At 36.6% G+C, this 21,111-nt stretch overlaps 1 protein-coding gene across 6 annotated transcripts in view; it reads left to right on the forward strand.

Moving 5' to 3' along the window:
• The window catches only part of LOC126295317 (histone-lysine N-methyltransferase eggless-like), a 337,334-nt gene that overhangs the window by 300,468 nt on the left and 15,755 nt on the right, over nt 1-21,111 (forward strand). For all 6 annotated transcript variants that reach the window (XM_049987773.1, XM_049987771.1, XM_049987774.1 and 3 more), the window contains 2 exons: nt 11,397-11,574; nt 15,678-15,810. In XM_049987773.1, coding sequence (XP_049843730.1) covers nt 11,397-11,574; nt 15,678-15,810 — 311 coding nt within the window. The remainder of the gene's footprint in view (nt 1-11,396; nt 11,575-15,677; nt 15,811-21,111) is intronic.

The raw sequence follows: 21,111 nt of genomic DNA on the forward strand, positions 1-21,111 counted from the left end.
TACTTAATAAAACACAAAAAGATGACTGAAATCGTTTTTAATTCATATTTCTTTTAACTGTAGCCTGTGACCAGAATTGGTTCAGAAAACTTGTTTCAATTTCACTATAGGACATAGCTGAATTATAGTTTTGGTTTGCCCACAATATTCCTTCCCTACCCAAAAATTTCTTTACAGTTTTTATTTTAAACCTGTAAGTCATAACAGAAACAAAATTATCATGAAATTCACAAAGTGAATGGGGTGTAATTTATTGTATTCAGGAACATTTTTAGTTGGTACATTGGTCCACACACCTACAGTAAAACTTTTTAAAGCAAAATTGTCTTGTAATTCAACAAATTTTCTACCAATGTGATGCACCTTAATTTTGTGTGCACCTACATTTGTAGTTGTAGTTAGTACTTCCAAAAACATAGTATTAATTACATAAATTTGATTATTTGCTGTACATTTGAAAGTTTCAAGTTTGTCTTTGAGATTCTGTTTCATAGGAGCTATTTCTAATTTCAAGAATTGATTTTCCTGCCTCATAATATTGTGAACACATTTTTTGCAGTTTTATCGGCTTTATTTATGAGATTTAATCGTACTTCTACAATTTTAGTCTATACTACATCAACACAGTCACAGAAATGTTTCTGCTCTAGTTCTTTACTGTCTATTTTTACCACCCCCCTCCCACCACTGTTAGATACAATGCACATAGTTTTTCACTCTTATTAACTCATGATGCTTAAGCCATAATCTCTGTCTGCATATTGCCCTTTTTTCCACCATTAAGCTCTCAGATCTGCAAATCTCATCTGAGGCAGTCCCCAACAATCAGTCTTTCCTTCCAATCCCGTACGGGAAGTCTCCCCTGACCCACAGTTCTGGGTGACTTTTAGAAATTTACCCATTTTCCTAGACCTCTCCAGTCCTTTTCCTTCACCCTTCTTCTGTCTGAAGAAGTAGCCACTGGCTCTGAAAGACTGCCAGTTGCAATTGTCTTTTATGTGTGTGTTCTTCCGCCACTTGATGAGTAGATTTTTTTATATATCCAATTAAATAATTTGCTCTAGTTCATAGATGGATTTAAGTTTGTTAAGATCCTCTTTTATCTCTGCATCGTGAGAACCATTATTTAAGTGTACACCTTTTAATTCTTTGTTGAAAAGTTCAGTTCTGTTATGTAGTTCACTGTTGAAGACATGTATTGTACAGTGCATCTTGTTACTTAGTTCATTTTTTTAAACTCTTGACTGTTTCTTTAGTTCATTGTCTAACTTGCTGTTTTTGCTTTCTTCTTGCCTTATACCTGTTGTTTTGTTAATTGAGTGTTCAGAGCATGAATTCTCCCCTAATTTTGAACACTTAGGCATTATCTTCCAACTTTTATTTGACCAACTAAAGCTTGTATTATACTGTAATTCATTTCCTACGCCACTGTTTAATACTGGTTCTTGTTTGTTCATACTGATGTAATAATTGCACACAACCTAATCACTGCACTGCAATACTGTGGAATTGATTTTTTTTTAAAAGTAGCTATCCTTTGTCCTTTGTGACTGAACTTAAGAAGACCTCTTAGGGTGAAGAGTCCAACATTTTCAGTAGGAGCCAACATACTCCATCATATATAACCATTCTGAGTTGTATTTTCTAATTTGCAGAACTATGCCAATGTGTTTTTGACATAAGGATTTAGCAGCTTTTTAAGAATAGTAGGCAATGTAGGTTTTATGTTTACTTGAATTTAACTTAACTTCCACTTCTGTCCAAAGTTTTTGGATTGTAACTCATCATATATACTTCACTGCTGATGTAATTGTGTTAGCAGAGAGCATTTTTATCTTCAAAAAATGCTCTAACTACAAAACTGATGCATGCAAAAGCCTTCACTTTGATGTTAACAAAATGTGAAATTATACCAGTCTTCACAAAATTTCTGCAGACTTAAAACCACAAATATGCTTGACAATGGTTAACTACTACTGGACTGACTCTACCAATACATCTTAAATAGCTTGACAATAATTAAAAGTATTATTTTATGTGATTGAAAATTATACAGTTATCAACTTACAGTTAAAAATAGATGTTTTGCATCACAGACTACAGCACAGTATGGAAAAGTATTGTCATCGTCATAATCTAGAATATGTAACATGTTTTCTGTGATAATGTATCACGATGTATGTGCTGGAAAAAGCTGTCACCAGCACACTGGTCGTCAAAGTGAAGCATGAAGATCAATTAGTAGACACTGGATCAAGTGTGCCTGTTGCAAGAGAGGCCAGAGACGCATCCACAAGCAACACACTGCCAGTGCAGTCTCGCCAGCCGGTATTTTGGCCTCTTCTGCTGACTGGAGGGCCTCACTCACTCACTCACTCACTCACTCACTCACGTACTCACTCACTCAGTTTGACATCTGTCAGTCATTAGCAGAATGGGTTTAGTTTATACCAGGCTACGACACTGCATAGTAACCAGATTAGTGACTGTAGCAGGACTAGTTTACCTCAACTAGAATATTGAAATCAATGTCCCAATAACACTTCATCATGGCAGTTAATAAACAGAGATATAAAATAAATTTTCCTATGGTTTTCATGCACACTTCAGAACTTCTAAAATCAATAAGCAGCCCAATACTTTTCCCAGTGGTACCATTAAAAAAGAATGGCACCATTACAGTAATGATTTTGCATTTGAAAATTAGAAGGATATGCCACTCAGCTCATAAATTCAACTAATGTTGAATGATGTACAATAATACACAAGTTTTTGAACACTGGCAACAAACTGTGTTTGATAGCTTAAACTGAGAATAATATACCACTATGTAAGATTCTAGTTTCTGAAAAGGAACAGACATACCTTGGCAGCATGTAGCAACCATTAATATTGTAAGACAAAAGTGATTTCTTGTGAGTGTCTCTGGAGGTTTTCTTCTTACACCCAGCTCTGTAAGTGCAGAACAGGGAATCAGTGATCATAAGGCCGTTGCAGCATCCCTGAATATGGAAGTTAATAGGAATATAAAAAAAGGGAGGAAAGTTTATCTGTTCAGCAAGAGTAATAGAAGGCAGATTTCAGACTACCTAACAGATCAAAACGAAAATTTCTGTTCCGACACTGACAATGTTGAGTGTTTATGGAAAAAAGTTTAAGGCAATTGTAAAATGCGTTTTAGACAGGTACGTGCCGAGTAAAACTGTGAGGGATGGGAAAAACCCACCGGGGTTCAACAACAAAGTTAGGAAACTACTGCAGAAGCAAAGAGAGCTTCACTCCAAGTTTAAACGCAGCCAAAACCTCTCAGACAAACAGAACCTAAACGATGTCAAAGTTAGCGTAAGGAGGGCTATGCATGAAGCGTTCAGTGAATTCGAAAGTAAAATTCTATGTACCGACTTGACAGAAAATCCTAGGAAGTTCTGGTCTTACGTTAAATCAGTAAGTGGCTCGAAACAGCATATCCAGACACTCCGGGATGATGATGGATTTGAAACAGAGGGTGACATGCGTAAAGCTGAAATACTAAACACCTTTTTCCAAAGCTGTTTCACGGAGGAAGACCGCACTGCAGTTCCTTCTCTAAATCCTCGCACAAACGAAAAAATGGCTGACATCAAAATAAGTGTCCAAGGAATAGAAAAGCAACTGAAATCACTCAACAGAGGAAAGTCCACTGGACCTGACGGAATACCAATTCGATTCTACACAGAGTACGCGAAAGAACTTGCCCCCCTTCTAACAGCTGTGTACCGCAAGTCTCTAGAGGAACAGAAGGTTCCAAATGATTGGGAAAGAGCACAGGTAGTCCCAGTCTTCAAAAAGGGTCATTGAGCAGATGCGCAAAACTATAGACCTATATCTCTGACATCAATCTGTTGTAGAATTTTAGAACATGTTTTTTGCTCGAGAATTATGTCGTTTTTGGAAACCCTGAATCTACTCTCTAGGAATCAACACGGATTCCAGAAACAGCGATCGTGTGAGACCCAACTCGCTTTATTTGTTCATGAGACCCAGAAATTATTAGATACAGGCTCCCAGGTAGATGCTATTTTCCTAGACTTCCGGAAGGCATTCAATACAGTTCCACACTGTCGCCTGATAAACAAAGTAAGAGCCTACGGAATATCAGACCAGCTGTGGGGCTGGATTGAAGAGTTTTTAGCAAACAGAACACAGCATGTTGTTATCAATGGAGAGACGTTTACAGATTTTAAAGTAACCTCTGGCGTGCCACAGGGGAGTGTTATGGGACCATTGCTTTTCACAATATATATAAATGATGTAGTAGATAGTGTCTGAAGTTCCATGTGGCTTTTCGCGGATAATGCTGTAGTATACAGAGAAGTTACAGCATTAGAAAATTGTAGCGAAATGCAGGAAGATCTGCAGCGGATAGGCACTTGGTGTAGGGAGTGGCAACTGACCCTTAGCATAGACGAATGTAATGTATTGCGAATACATAGAAAGAAGGATCCTTTATTGTATGATTATATGATAGCAGAACAAACACCGGTAGCAGTTACTTCTGTAAAATATCTGGGAGTATGCGTGCGGAACGATTTGAAATGGAATGATCATATAAAATTAATTGTTGGTAAGGCGGGTGCCAGGTTGACATTCATTGGGAGAGTCCTTAGAAAATGTAGTCCATCAACAAAGGAGGTGGCTTACAAAACACTCGTTTGACCTATACTTGAATATTGCTCATCAGTGTGGGATCCGTACCAGATCGGGTTGACGGAGGAGATAGAGAAGATCCAAAGAAGAGCGGCACGTTTTGTCACAGGGTTATTTGGTAACCGTGATAGCGTTACAGAGATGTTTAGCAAACTCAAGTGGCAGTCTCTGCAAGAGAGGCACTCTGCATCGTGGTGTAGCTTGCTCGCCAGGTTTCGAGAGGGTGCGTTTCTGGATGAAGTATCGAATATACTGCTTCCCCCTACTTATACCTCCTGTGGAGATCACGAATGTAAAATTAGAGAGGATCGAGCACGCACGGAGGCTTTCAGACAGTCGTTCTTCCCGCGAACCATATGCGACTGGAACAGAAAAGGGAGGTAATAACAGTGGCACATAAAGTGCCCTCCTCCACACACCGTTGGGTGGCTTGCAGAGTATGAATGTAGATGTAGATGTAAATATGAGAGCTCATTATGCTGTATTTTGCTGTAATTTACTGTCACATATATAATGTAATTTACAGTTAGTTTCTGTTGTCTCTACATTGTTGTATGAGCTATTTAATTAATTAGACTTCTGTTCATGTTTATGGAATAAATACAAATTCGTAGATGTATCCTGTAATTGTGGTATTTTTCAGCCATTAAAGACTAATAAAATATTTTGAAGCAGAAGGTCAAGTGTTTATCAGTGCCTGTATGAAAAACCGAGTGATGTGGCGCAGTGGTTAACACACTGAACTCGCATTCGGGAGGATGATGGTTCAATCCCGTCTCCAGCCATCCTGATTTAGGTTTTCCATGATTTCCCTAAATCATTTCAGGCAAATGTCGGGATGGTTCCTTTGAAAGGGTAGGCCAATTTCCTTCCCCATCCTTCCCTAACCTGAGCTTGCACTCCGTCTCTAATGACCTCGTTGTCAACGGGACATTAAAACACACTAACCTAACCTAACCTGTATGAAAACAGTCTGTAGGACTTGAGATGTAGCAGAATGTTCATGTTTGTAATGAGACATTTGATATGTGGATACCAGAGACCACCATCTATCTTAAAATGTAAATTGCACCCTGGCCTATCCAGGTTAGTGGTCAGGAACTGGAGGAAATGTGACATTAAATTCACCTCCCTTAGAGGGTGAGCTGACCTTTTGATACGTTAGTGGATGCATCGTGTCTGAGATATGAATGCTCTGCTGTTAGTTATTGTTGCACTGTAGATGAAGAGCTGTAAATCAAGGCAAACAGACCAATATCATTTTGTTGCAGTTAACATAAAGAAGTGTGTCAGACTCTTGAGGTGGATGCAGCATTTTTTACTTAGAGAGTGCAAACAGAAATTCTCTACTAATTGCTTGCACTGCTAGTATCAGACATGCATTTCTGGTGCTCAGTATATTATGGATTCATTACAAATACCAGATAATATTGAACTAAATGCTTTAGTCAGATATTTGGTGTACAATGTTGTTATGAATGGGAATTATCAGCTGCCGTTCACTATCTATGTACAAAAATTACAATGACAACATAAAGTGCCTCATGAAATATTTAAAGAAAGCTGAACAATGACAACAAGAAAAGGTTATTGGATAACAGTGGATCATTGATCATAATGGCACCAAAATGGAGGGTGACAAAGGGGAGGAAAAAAATTACTTCTCTCTTCAAAAGTTGATCATTTGAAGATTGTGTGTTTCTGTCTAATATTTTAGTTACAGAAAAATTACCAGTTGACCTGAAAGTCCGTGTATTAAGTGTTGTTGCACTCTGCCCTGTTAAAGTGGTAAAAGTAAACAAACGAAGCAGGATGGGTTAAGGTGTGGCTGGTGAGGAGGAAGGGGGTGGGGGGGGGGGGGGGGGGTGGGAGCAGGAATGACCAGAAAGTATAATACACATGCAGTCACACACTACCGAGTGAGGTGGTGCAGTGGTTAGCACACTGGACTCGCATTCGGGAGGACGACGGTTCAATTCCGTCTCCGGCCGTCCCGATTTAGGTTTTCCGTGATTTCCCTAAATTGTTTCAGGCAAATGCCGGGATGGTTCCTTTGAAAGGGCACAGCCAATTTCCTTCCCAATCCTTCCCTAACCTGAGCTTGTGCTCCGTCTCTAATGACCTCGTTGTCGACGGGACGTTAAACACTAACCACCACCACCCCAGTCACACACTATAAGGTGGTTTATCTGGTGTAAAAGCTGTGGCAGATATGAGCAGCTGTTATGGGTACCAACTGTCTCATTAAAATGTTGAAGGTAAAGTTACAATAATTGCTACCAGAAATACTACAAATTGGAAGTGGGATATTAGTTGACCCATGTGAATAGTTCACACTATTATCGTGATGAGTCACTGATAGATAGTATAGTAATTGAGAAATAAGTGAATGCAAGTATTTATTGTTAAAACTATTATATTCTGAATAGTAGTAACAATTGTTTGTCTCTTGTAAAAAAAGAATCTGTATAGTCTTTGCCCCATTAATTTTATTGTTCAAAACTTGTTTATTTTACAAAACGTCTTTGAAAACTAGCAGTTATAATATGATCATGTTATCCTTTTTGGCTGAATGTGTCTTTAGCACAAACATAAATGTTACTGAATGTGTGAATTCATTAATAAACCACATATAACTGTATAGGTGAAGAAACATGTTTTGATAAATACAATCCTGCTGTTTAAAGCATCTGACCTTGTCTTTAATTAATGGTCATTCCTGAAGGCAAATATCATTGGGAAATGGAACTAAAGAAACTGACAATACCATCGATATATATTTTTAAATGCCTAGAAATGATCAGTAAAAATAACTGTGATCTCCAAACCAACTCAAGCTACCATGATCACAATACAAGGCATTGTAAAGACTTCCACATTCCCTATGTAGCAAAAACTATAAGTCAGAAACATGTTAGCCACTTAGGAATAAAGCTTTTAAATGCACTTCCATCTCAAATTAAAGAATTGAAATGCAAAAATAATTTCAAGCATGAAGTTAAAAAATGCTTTATGGAAAAATGCTACTACAGTGTAAATGACTACCTGTCTCAGACTGTGGATTGAAACCTGTACCTATTTTTTAAAAATTCAAACTAATTTAATTACATTTCCAACTTCGTAATTATGGTACTTATGAAAAATCTGTTAAATATCTGTAATACGTTTTGTGTATAAGGCATAGTTCATGATCTATAATTGTTTATCATGAGCACGCACTTTTGTTTTTGTGTAATAAGTTCTTGTACACTACTTATGTACTATGTGTATGTAATTTGTTTTGCTGTATGTATATGTTTGTCCATTTATTATGTGTATGTGTTGTTATGTTTTACATGTAATCAAATGACAAATCCTATCACATGTGTGATCTATGGGATGCTAAGTAAATAAATAAATATTTGGAAGCACGTGGTTGGATCAGAAAGTGTGAGGCTAATGCATGACATGACCACATTTTTATTGGAGTCAATGAATTTAGCAGTGATGACATAATCACCTAAGAAGTTACCTAATATTGCATAATTAATTAATCCATGATTAGCATCAATATTTCTAATTGACATGCTAATATCATTTTTTTTTTTTTTTTTTTTTTTTGTAAAGTCATTATATGAGGTGGTAAACTGAATAGATCAATAGAGTTCAAGAATTTTATGCATGCAACTGAATGTTATTTATTTCTTCAACTTGGACAGAATCATAACTGAGATAGGCCTTTGCCTCTCCAGCTAGCAAATTGGAAATGATATATTCTTTATGAACTACTGTACAGTCAACATTTTGTGGATATTAATTGCTGTTAGATACAATTTCAAAACATTTTCTTTATTGATTTCTGTGGGATTGAATGGTGGTGGTAATAAAAATGTCTTTTAGTTGGGATGATATTTAACCTGAACTGCTACAGGAATCTTGAGGAGAATTAGTGAATCCTCTGACACATCTAACAAGTATCTCTCTCTGTCATGAAGAATTCCATGATCTTTTGAAAATCACTGAAATCCTACCAGGGTATATAAAAAGGGAATAAAAACTAACATGAAGAACTATAGGCCAATCTCATTAACTTCAGAGCATGGAAAATTATTAGAGAAAGTAATATTAAATCAACTTCAGGTATATTTCATCAAACATAATCTATTTAACAATCTACAATATGGTTTTAGGGAATGAAGATCTACTGTGCTTCAGCAGTAGCAATTTTTATACATCAAATATTAAACAAACTAGATGAAGGAGATGAGGTAAGAGGCCCTTCCTGGAAATAAGTGAATGATTTGTTACTGGTAACCGTACAATTTTATTGCATAAATTAGAAGCATATGAGTTATGAGGGGTAGCCTTATAACTACTAACCTCCTATTTGAAAGACAGGAAACTGTGTGTCACACTAACTTATAAAAGGAATGAACAGTTGGTAACGACCAAATCAACCCACAATATACTTCAATGCAATGTCTTGTGCCCCAAGGAAGAGTATTCAGGGCTTTTATGTTTCCTGTGTACATTATCTATATAATTAAACCCCAAAACTGCAAGGTTCTAAGCTATGCTGATGATATATCATTTGTAACCTGTGACCATGATAATCAAACTACTATCAACCATAATGAAATCAATTGTAATTTTCTGTCCAGTTGTCTTACTGCAGATGAGTTACTCATAACTAAAGAGAAGACAGTGACAATGCAATTTGTGCTTAACTGTAATCAGAACATAAATAGTTTAGACCTGCATTGTTCCTTAGCTACACAAAGAAACACAATTTGTTGAACACCTGTCATGGAAGAACATAGAGAGCACATTTGTAAGAAAATCACTACAAATGTGTACCTACTGAACGGGCCTCAGCCTTCCTGGACCATGATAGCATGAGACAAATATACTTCAGAGTGATACATCCACATCTTCAGTATGCTATTGAGATATGGGATGGAGCACCAGTTGTCTATACAAACAGGCTCTTCAGACTACAAACAAAAGACAATAAGAGTGGTAGCTATGGTAAACAGAGGTGAGCATTGTAGAGAAATCTTGAGAAAGTATACTGTACTAACCATCTAGTCTATGTACATCGAGCAGGTAATAATATTTGTAAAACAAAATCCAGAATATAATGTAACAAGCAGTAATGTACATAGGTACAATACACTGGGAAGGGAAAACTTTCAATGAATTCCAAATAAAAAACAAAGGCTGCAGACCATAATACACATACAATAGGTAGTAGTAGTAGTAGTAGACATCTGTACATCCCTTTTACAAGACTATTGCACATGTCTTGGTATTATAATTTAAGAAGAACAAAAATAAAGAAATTCATGTTTGCAGGCTTTTACAGACTTATCAGGTGTAGTATGAATGGGATGGAATAGGTATTTCACCATGGCCTTATGGTAGGAACCATCTCCATCATTTGCTTAAATAATTTGGTAAAACAATAGAAGATCTAAATCAGGATGGTTGAATGATGACCTCTACCCTCTTGAATATAAGACCACTCTGTTTAAAGCAGTATTACCTCATTTGGTTTATCCCTAGTGTACAGTACTGGTCTGCAAATAAGTTACTTAATAATGAAGAAGGCTAATGCAATACTGTCCATAAACATTTTCCATTTATTTCTCATTTGTGCTAACTACAGACACACATTGTCTCATAATACTACGCCCACTATCAGCTGACCCTTTTGTGCACTCCAATTCCTCATTTGCTAGCTAAAAAAACTGCATTAGTATCGCTCTATAATGAGTGAAATATTGAGCTCAGAGAGAGGATAATGCATTAGTATTATTCATGGCATAGCTTTGGGAGTAAGTTTTTCCAGAAAAGAAAAGAAGAAAGAAGAAAGAAGAAATATAGGAGGAAAGTGTTATGTGGAATGTTTGATTTTTTATTGTCATTATTATTAACTGTTTGCATTACATTTTTATCAAGTCCATGTGAAAGTGTTAACTAAGTAATTTAACTGGTACTTTTAACTGACTTTTAAAATAAGTCTGTTTTAGTAATTTCTTTGATCTCCTTTGATAATTTATTGTACAGATTTATTCCTTGGTAGAAAATGGTGTCTTGAGTTACATATTTATTCTTTCTTGGTAAATGGATAGAGCTGTTTGTGCAGTAATTACCAGTGTGTACAATTGACTGGTAAATATATTCACATGGTGCAGTTAAATGCCCCATGTTTTTAAAATATCTGTACAATGACCTTGACAATTATTTCTGGTTATTATTCCCTGTAGTTTGAAAATTGTGTTCCTATTTTGTGCATTTGTTACCCTGAAAAGAATGATATATGTAAGAACTGAGAGAACTTCTGAATGTTTTATAACTAAAAGAAGTAAGCTTTAAACAATTTAAAGTTCAGGTAGGAATTCAACAATGTAGGAAAACACAGATTGCTACTTACAGTAAAGAAGACACATCAAATTGCAGACAGGCACCATTGAAAGTAAGCTTTATCTTTACCAAAACATTTAACTCTTAATGTCTCTCTCTTACTAACCATGTTTAAATAACATTTTATTCCATAAAAAAGCATTAAGCAGAGTTAGGTAACAAGAACCACTGAAACTAGCAAGTGCTTCTTTCCATTTTGTTCTAAACTGTCTCCTCAGTCCCTATCTTTTAGTCATTGGATATTCAGTTCTTTCAGTAACAATATCTTATTTTTTCATTAATATTATTGTCATTATTATTTTCAGATGTAAGTGCTCATCAACTTGCCTTAACAGGCTGGTTCAACTTCCCATGAAGTGTAAGATTCAGGTTTTCATGACTCCTAACCGTGGATGGGGAATACGGACTCTTCATGACACACCAAAAGGCAGTTTCATCTGTTTATATGCTGGGCTTGTAGTTCCAGAAAAAGTGGGAGACACTGTAAGTAATTTGCTCTCAAGTATGAATAGGTATCACTTTCAACTCTAATCTAAAGCATATTGTGGACTGAGTAGAAAGACAGGCAGAGAGAGAGATAGAGAGAGAGAGAGAGAGAGAGAGAGAGAGAGAGAGAGAGAGTGAGTGTTACAAATGTTTGAAATTAAAAAGGCCTACCACATGTAATTTGGACAGTTTCCAGTGAAAAGTGTGGTCACTATATACTTTGCATGTTGTGTACTTTATGTTACTGCATATGAAATGCAACCAATATGTCAAAACTGTTTTGCTGGAAGAAGAATTGTATCACACTTCAGTCTAGAGTAAATACTTTTTATATAGCAACAATATGCCACTTTGCATCACACTTGAAGCTGTTTTCACAAAAAAGAAATAAAATGAGCTAAGTATGAGGAGTAAACCAGCCTGTACATTGTATTTTCATGTTCATGTCCCTGTGAACACAGCCTGTCAGATGCCTTTCCTGCTAACCTCTCCTCTCCCAGATGAAATGAGAGGGAATTAGTGTACCCTGTATGTCTGTTTCCAATGTTATCCCATGTAAAAGTTTGAGAAAGTTTTTAAATGTTTGAAAATTATGTAAGAATGTAGTACAAGCCACCTAATCAGATGTGGTAAACTGCCTAAACTCCATATCCAGGATGGCTGTCACTCCAGCCCTTTGTTAATGTACTGGGTGGATTCAGTGCAGGACTGGCACACCTCTCAGAATCACAGAAGTAACATGCCAATTTGTGTGGCTATCGGTTACATTTAAAACTAAACTATTGGTAGTTTGTGTTCACTACAGTGAACATGTATAAGTAAGTCATTTGATCATATGTGTCCATGGAAAAAAGGTTGGAAAAGTCTGAAGACAGGATTGTGTTAAAAAACAGTTAAAGAAAGAAAGATAGATAGATAGAAAGAAAAAAAAGAAAGAAACAGGAGAAGCAGTGAAAAGGGCCTTGTTTAAGGAGGAAAGTGGGAATTAAACAGAATAATGTAGCAGTACTCTGTTTGCCTCAATGAAGTAACTCCTGAAGTTTTATAGGCTATAGACCCAGTAGCCAAAGCTCCCTCTTAGCCAAATGTCTATGTAGAATTTAAAACATCTATTTGGTTGAGATACTTACAAACTTTAAATCTTTGGTAGCTCACAGACCTTCATTTGTCAGTTATTCAAAGGAATATTGTACATTGTTATCTTCTGTTGTGATACCTGGATATTCTTAACAGTTTGACTTGTGGAACTGATTCAAAGACTATTTGAAAAGTAGTGGACTTTAGACAGTAAAAAAGTAGTACTTGAATAATTAAGGCAAATTTATTAGAAAAATCTTAAAACTAGAAAATAGTTTCACTTCTCTACAGAATCACTGTTCAGTTTTAAGCATTTATACTACATTTTAACTAGATGGCAAATTCCCTCTTTATAAAATACTCCCACTTGAGGTTTCTAAGAGCCCTTGTTGAGTTTCTTAACTAGAGTGATAGCACTGGGAGCCAAATCACTTATTCGTGTGCTTAGAGAAGTGAAAAGCATTTGGAGCCATGTCAAGGTTGTAAGTCAGATGTACAAAAAGTTGTACTAGTAATGACGTGCTAATTCTGTTGTTTGCTGGGAAGTGTGTTGTGACCGTTTCTGTATAAAACATGACACCAGTCATGAAAGAACTGTGACACTTGTTTTGAATGACAGTTTTCTGCATCACAGTGTACATTATAATTTATTGTTTCCCACATTCCGTAAAACACATAAACAAGACTTCTTTAACAACCCAATAATTACAACCTTAATTGGTCTGGCTGAATTTGGTATGTTTCTTGTTTTTTTTTGTTTTAATTTTTTGATGATGTGGTATATGACTCAACATCACTGACTGCTGTTTTATATATACATTAGCATAGAATGTCATGGTGCATCGCCAGGCCCACTTATGTACTGTACCGGTTATCCTCTCACTTTGTAACAAAAGGCAAACTACAAAGAACCAGTCATCTCTTGAATTTTGTGATTTTCAGATCAAAGTTTTGGAACACAAAGAACACTGAACTTAGACTAGTGTTATTTTATTTAAAACAGAGAAATCTTCAGAGAGTTAAGATACCATGAAATGTCAGAACACAAGACTCCTTGTCAATTTTCTGTATCTGTTTGTTGTTGACTATAGAAGGAAAGGCACTTTTTCTATCATCAAGAACATGTACCCTACCACTCTAAAGCAAATGGCAACAGTGACACACGAGATGTTTACTCATCACATTTGACCCATAAAGAGCACAAATTTCACTATGAATGCCAACAGCTTTGTGATCTTTAAACCATTACAAACCATGCTGTGAATCTTGAAACTTTTTCTGCCATATTAAATACTCCGTGTGTTTTAGGATGGCAGCCAGTCATTCTCTGTTATCATGCATGATATTTCATATGCGCACCTACCAGGCATATATATATATATAAGACTTACCAAGCGGGAAAGCGCCGGCAGACAGGCACATGAACAAAACACACAAACACACACACAGAATTACGAGCTTTCGCAACTGGCAGTTGCTTCGTCAGGAAGGAAGGAAGGAGAGGGAAAAATGAAAGGATGTGGGTTTTAAGGGAGAGGGTAAGGAGTCATTCCAATCCCGGGACCGGAAAGACTTCCCTTAGGGGAAAAAAAGGACAGGTGTACACTCGCACACACACACACACACACATATCCATCTGCACATACACAGACACAAGCAGACATGTCTTGAAATGTTTCAAGTTGCCGCCACTCATACCTCACCTGTCTTTCAACAACTTCTTTGCCTCTGTACTTCCGCCTCGACTGACATCTCTGCCCTTACTCTTTGCCTTTAAATATGTCTGCTTGTGTCTGTGTATGTGCGGATGGATGTGTGTGTGTGTGTGTGTGTGTGTGTGTGTGTGTGTGTGTGTGTGTGTGTGTGTGTGTGTGTGCGTGTGTACACCTGTCCTTTTTTTTCCCCTAAGGGAAGTCTTTCCGCTCCCGGGATTGGAATGACTCCTTACCCTCTCCCTTAAAACCCACATCCTTTCATTTTTCCCTCTCCTTCTCTCTTTCCTGATGAAGCAACTGCCAGTTGCGAAAGCTCGTAATTCTGTGTGTGTGTTTTGTGTGTTTTGTTCATGTGCCTGTCTGCCGGCGCTTTCCCGCTTGGTAAGTCTTGGAATCTTTGTTTTTAATATATTTTTCCCATGTGGAAGTTTCTTTCTATTTTTTATATATATATATGAACCATCAAAGGCTGAATTGTAAGAAAATGAAATGCCTATAGCAGTTCTTATGATGTTATTTATTGCATAGCTACCAGTTTTGGCACTTCAGTGAACCATTTTTTGCCATAGTTGATGATGAAGTGGTTATCACAATCCAAACCTACACCTACCTTTAGTTTATCTTCTAAGCATAGCATTTACCATCCGTTGTTCACTCAACACAGAGATGGCATTAAATCCTGTGAGCTTTTGCTTTCCTTGCGTTTGTACTTGTAACACAATGCTAGATGTCAAACATCATTTTTTTCAGTGGTAGTTTTATTTGTGCTACTTTTTTAAAACATTTATGTTCAATATATTTTGTTCATATGGCTGTACTGTAATACTCTGCAATTATGAAAGTATTTGAAGTTCAAGTTATTGCCACATACATCCTGTTTACCAGGTCTGACACCCTTTAACATCAACTTATTCACACATGTACAGAAATTTGTGCCTGGAAAAAATATAGTCCCAAGTGAAGAGTTATTTCTGCCATAGGTGGTTATTTCATAGACCTTAAAGTATGCTCATCACACATGTGCACATGTGGTAAAACTTTGGACAAAATGGATTAACCTGAAAAAAGGTACTATGTTAGAAAAAAAAATTGTATTTGATCATCTCTTACTGTCAAGCTGAAAACTTTTCCGATTGCACTCATTTCTTGTTACAATAGGCCCTGTACCCATTTCTACTATGGTGACAGTGATCTAATGTGTTGTCTTTGGGAGTTTAGTTTTTTTTGCCACCATGAACAGAGAATGTTCTCATAGTTTAGTGTACAGTTACTGCAGTATACTTCTTTACAAAAGCTGTGTTCGTCTAGTTGGCAAAAGAAGCTGGTGATGAATATCAAGCAGACTTGAATTACATAGAAGATGCAGAAGAAGTAAAGGAAAACTATGAGGAGAATCCATATGGAAGTGAATTAGAGGAGGACTGTGGCAAAAGGAAGAACTGTAAGTAATTCTGGAGATACTATATAATAAGCACTTAAGCTAAAAGCATATAATGCAGTAAATTAAAGTATTGAATCTGGAAAGCACATCTCTAAAATCCTAACAAGGAAAGCTATGAAAGAAGATTTTATTTTTTCACATCATTCACTGCTTTATAACAAGTATGCTCTATGCAAAGAGAATAGTGGTAAAGTAGTTAAAAAAATGAAAGATTAAGTATTAAATACTGATTCAGACAAGAAAAAGTTTCAGAGATTGTTTCAACCTATAGTGGGAATGGTCGCTATAGGTCATACAATATTTAAGAGTAAAAATAAATACATTGGTAAAATTAAAAATAGAACCATCATTTTAATTGGAGATAAATAATTGCCAAAATTATTTTTTAACATGATGAGTCACAAGCAAAGGAGAAGAATAAGAGAGAATATTTGTTTTCAAAGGCAAACTTTTTGAAAAATGCAGAGAATTAGTAGTTTTCATGATATGTTCTAGCTAAATAGTCATTACAGTGTATAGAGTATGACTAGGATAGAACTCATAAAAATACTCCTTTTAAAAATAGTGACTCTCCTGAGAGAAGGGTGTTAACTATAACAAAAAGCTCTTATTTTTATCATGACTTAGTTAATTCATTTCTGTACTAGTTCCTCCATTGCATAGTTCCTACACAAGAGAAGTCAGTGCTTACTACATGAGAGAAGTCACAGTAGTTTGTAGGCATGTTAATTGAAGCCAACACTATGGCTTGTACTGTTTACACTGGCAGGCTAACCACAGGACCAGTGAGGTGCTATTTGCTACAAGAACTTTGTTACTGATATTTTATATGTGCACAAGGTACTTTCCTCATACCATGCCCTTTGACCCTTTGAGAGCAGATGTTTCATAGCTCAACCACAGTACACTTGTGCCCATAAGTTCAGAGATATTAAAAACCTGCAAACAGTGAGGCCTGGCTGTAATGCTTGTGTTAAAAGACATCTGACAACATTTTGAAACTTGACAAGCATATTGAAAAATTGGCTGTGGGCCATAGATAATACTAAACATGCATGATATCCCTCTGTCAGTGACAGAAAGAATTTAAGTGCATCACGTCATGTCCCTAATGGCTTATGTTAAAGCCTCCAGTTGTTGAACAAAATGGGTGTAAAATGGTTGTGTTACAACCTAATCCAGAGTCTTTCAGCTTGAGTACCCAATTATGGGCAGACATATGCCTGCAGGCCCAGATAAGCATGGGTGGGCAAACAACTGATGGTGCACTCAGGTAGCCTGTATGATGACACTGCCCTGGCTGAGTACTCTCACAGCAGGGATGGCCAATTGACTCACATGTGCACAGAATGCATTGTGCTAGTAATACATAATGGGTAGCCTATAGTATCTCCGACTGTGTAAGGGCAAGCTAACAGATGATTGTGGGCCCTGTGCACATGGAGCAGCATTGCAACAGACTGATCTAGTTTCTCCCATTGATATTTAATTGTTTACAAGTCTGTTGAGGAAACAAGATGGCAGTTCTAGATGCACAAATCCGCAAATTGTAGGTACTTGGTCACCAGGTAAACCTTGTGTGGAAGGCACAATCATCAGTCAGATTGAACTCTCAGAAGCGTAAATTCCATTGCTGAAAACCATATCTGTAGAGTCTGCTGTATCTTGGAGCTCCTTGGAAATATGTATAGTGTACCATGTTGGTGCTCCAGTCTGTGAAAATGGTATGGCCATATTAGTCTTTTTCTGCAACAATAGTAAGGTTTGAACTTTTACCCATGTTAACCATTACATAAATTTAAATTCATACAGCAGAAGCACACATCACCACTGATTGTTTATCCACACATAGTAGACAAGACATCACATTTTCCAAGCTATCCAATGCCTCTATATGAAAGAGATAATCTGTGGGAATTTGCTGAGTTTAAAAAGCAACCATTTAAGGTCACAGTATGCAGTATCTTATGAGATAAGGCCCCCATAATGCTGTTTAATGTGCCCTCTCACCTTGAATTTTCTCCATGGCCATTGTATCATGCTATACGTTATATTCTACACAAATCCATCTTGATTTTAACACAGATTGCTCTCCAATATGCAAGTAAGTTGGTGAGTGGCTATGATATAAATCAATGCAATGTATTCACTTGGCCATCCCACTTCTCTGCAGCTCCAATACTGACACATTCTGAATCATAGCAAAACCTTCTGTCCTTCAGTACTGATACAGGCACATTAAACAGTCATGTACCACATTTGATATGTATTTCTGTGGTGCCATAATGCAGTTAGGTTGCACAAAAATGCCATGATGCAATATCAAACATGAATCTCTGAGATCACTTACTGTACAAAATATAGTTGTCAAACTCTCATCTTATGCATGAGCCCCATTCAGTAAATAATGCCTCACAATTTTTTCCCAAAATATGTTTGATGCTTTGAATTTGCAAAAGTGCTAGGTATCAATAATGAGTAATCTAGCCATTCCAGAAAAACTGTTTGGTTAGTCATTTTATGCATGTTGTTTGTAAATGGCACACTATACATTTTTTCATCCATAGCATTTCTGAGAGGGATGTCCTAAGAGTCATTTCAAAACTTCAAGCTAAAATGTCTTGTGGTTGGGAGCTGCTATAGGAATGCAGATGAGGATTAGTGAAGCTTCTGAAACATCTAATAAATATCTCCCTCTGTCATGGAGAATTCCTTGATTTTTGGAAAATCACTGAAATCCTACTGGTGTATAAGAAGGGAATAGAAACTGACATGAAAAATTATAGACCAATATCATTAACTTCAGAGCTTGGGGAAATTACTAGAGAAAGTAATATTTAAATCAATTTGAGGCACATTTCATAAAATATAATATATTTAACAATCTAAAACATGGTTTTACGAAAGGAAGATCTACTGTAACATCAGTAGAAATCTACATCTACATCTATGTGGATACTCTGAAAATCAAACTTAAGTGCCTGGCATAGGGTTCATCAAACCACCTTCACAATAATTCTCTGTTATTCTGTTCTCTAACAGCGTGCAGAAAAATGAACACCTATATCTTTTCTTTTATTATGATGATCATTTCTCCCTATGTAGATCAATGTCAACAAAATATTTTTGGATTCAGAGGAGAAAGTTGGTGATTGAAATTTTGTGAAAAGATTCCACTGCAATGAAAAATGCCTTTTTCTTAATTGTGTCTGTTCCAAATCCTTTATCATGCGTGTGACACTCTCTACCCTATTTCTCGATAATACAAAACATGTTGCTCTTCTTTCAACTTTCTAAATGTACTCTGTTAATCCTATCTGGCAAGGTTCCCAGACCATGGAGCAATACTCCAGAAGAGGACAAACAAGCATAGTGTAGGCAGTCTCCTAATGGATTTGTTATGTTTTATAAGTGTTATGCCAATAAAATGCAGTCTGTGGTTTGCGTTCCCCACAACATTTTCTGTGGGTTCTTTCCAATTTAAATTGTTTGTAATAGTATTACCTAGGAATTTAGTTGAATTTATGGCCTTTAGATTAGACTGATTTATCTTGTAATCAAAGTTTAATTGATTCCTTTTAACACTCATGTGGATGGCGTCACACTTTTCACTATTTAGGGTCAATTGCCAATTTTTATACCATTCAGATATCTTTTCTAAATCGTTTTACAATTTGTTTCAGTCTTATGATGACATTACTAGTCAATGAACAACAGCATTATCTGCAAACAACATAAGCTGGCTGCTCAAATTGTCTCCTAAATCATTTTTATATATAAGGGATGACACAGATCCCTTAACACTACCTTGGGGAACACTTGGTATCACCTTTGTTTTACTTGATGACTTTCTATCAGTTACTATTAACTGTGACCTCTCTGACAGGAAATCACTAATCCAGTCACACAACTGAGATGATATTCCATAAGCACACAATATCATTCCAAACCACATGTGTGATACAGTGTAGAAAGCCCTTTGGAAATCTAGGAATATAGAATCAGTATGAAATCCCTTGTCAATAGCATTCAACAGTTCATGTGTGTAAAGAGCTACTTGTGTTTCACAATAACGATGTTTTTACTAAATCTGTGTCGACTGTGTGTCAATAAACCATTCTCTTCAAGCTAATTCATAATGTTCAAACACAAAATATGTTCCAGAATCCTGCTACATATGAAAGGAGCCTGTAATAGTAGATTACTCCTGCTACTTTTCTTGAATATTGGTGTGACTTGTGCAACTTTCTAGTCTATGGGTACAAATCTTTCGTTGAGAAAGTGGTTGTATTTGATTGTTAAGTATGGAGCTAATGCAACAGCATACTCTGAAAGGAACCTAATTGGTATACAGTCTGGACCAGAAGACTTGCTTCTATTAACCAACTTAAACTGCTTCACTACTCCAAAAATATTTACTTCTAAAGTAGTCAGGTTGGCAGCTGTTCTTGATTCGAATTCTGGAATATTTACATTGTCTTCTTTGGTGGAGAAATTTCCATTTAAATTTGGCATGCTTGTGCCGTTGTTTTTGCAACAGTATTCTGAAACCATTTTTTGTGCCAAGAGGGATAAGCTCCATCATTTGTTAATTTATATGGTATACGTAAATAAATAAATTTTTCATTTATTTTTGGAGAATTTGAGGGGATTACACTATAAAACTGTATGAGTCAGGTACATGTATGAAATTCAAATTTTCTTTGAACCTTTCAGCAATTGTATCATCTGAGTTGGAAGGCTGGTAGAAGGATCCAATTATTATTCTATTCCGGTTGCCAAGAATGACATTTGCCCATACTAACTCGCAGGAACTACGAGGGTCGGTCAAAAAGTAATGCCTCCCATTTTTTTTCTACTTAAAAAAATTAAGTTAAGTGAAAAATTTGAATTTGGCGCCATTCCTCAAACCTTCTTCTGCAATCCACTGCAGTAGTAACTTTCTGTGTCAACAGGTGGCAGCACAGCAGAAGTTTGTAAGATGGCCGACATCGATGTTCGTTTGAGACAGCGTTGTGTGATTGAATTCTTGAATGCAGAAGGTGAAAAGCCCATACGCATTCATGAAAGACTGAAGAAGGTGTATGGTGTTGTGACAGTGGATGTCAGCACTGTTAGACGATGGGTTCGTCGTTGTAAGGAAGCTGAAGGGCAAACACCGTTGACTGACGAAAAGCGGAGCGGCAGGCCGGTGAGTGCAGTGACTCCACACAACATTCAGCAAGTTGATCACATCATTCGTGGTGACCGTCGGGTGACTGCAGATGAAGTGTGTCGCATTATATCTCTTAGTAAAGGCAG

Source organism: Schistocerca gregaria, chromosome 11, assembly GCF_023897955.1.
Source record: "Schistocerca gregaria isolate iqSchGreg1 chromosome 11, iqSchGreg1.2, whole genome shotgun sequence".
NCBI classification, from domain to species: Eukaryota; Metazoa; Arthropoda; class Insecta; order Orthoptera; family Acrididae; genus Schistocerca; species Schistocerca gregaria.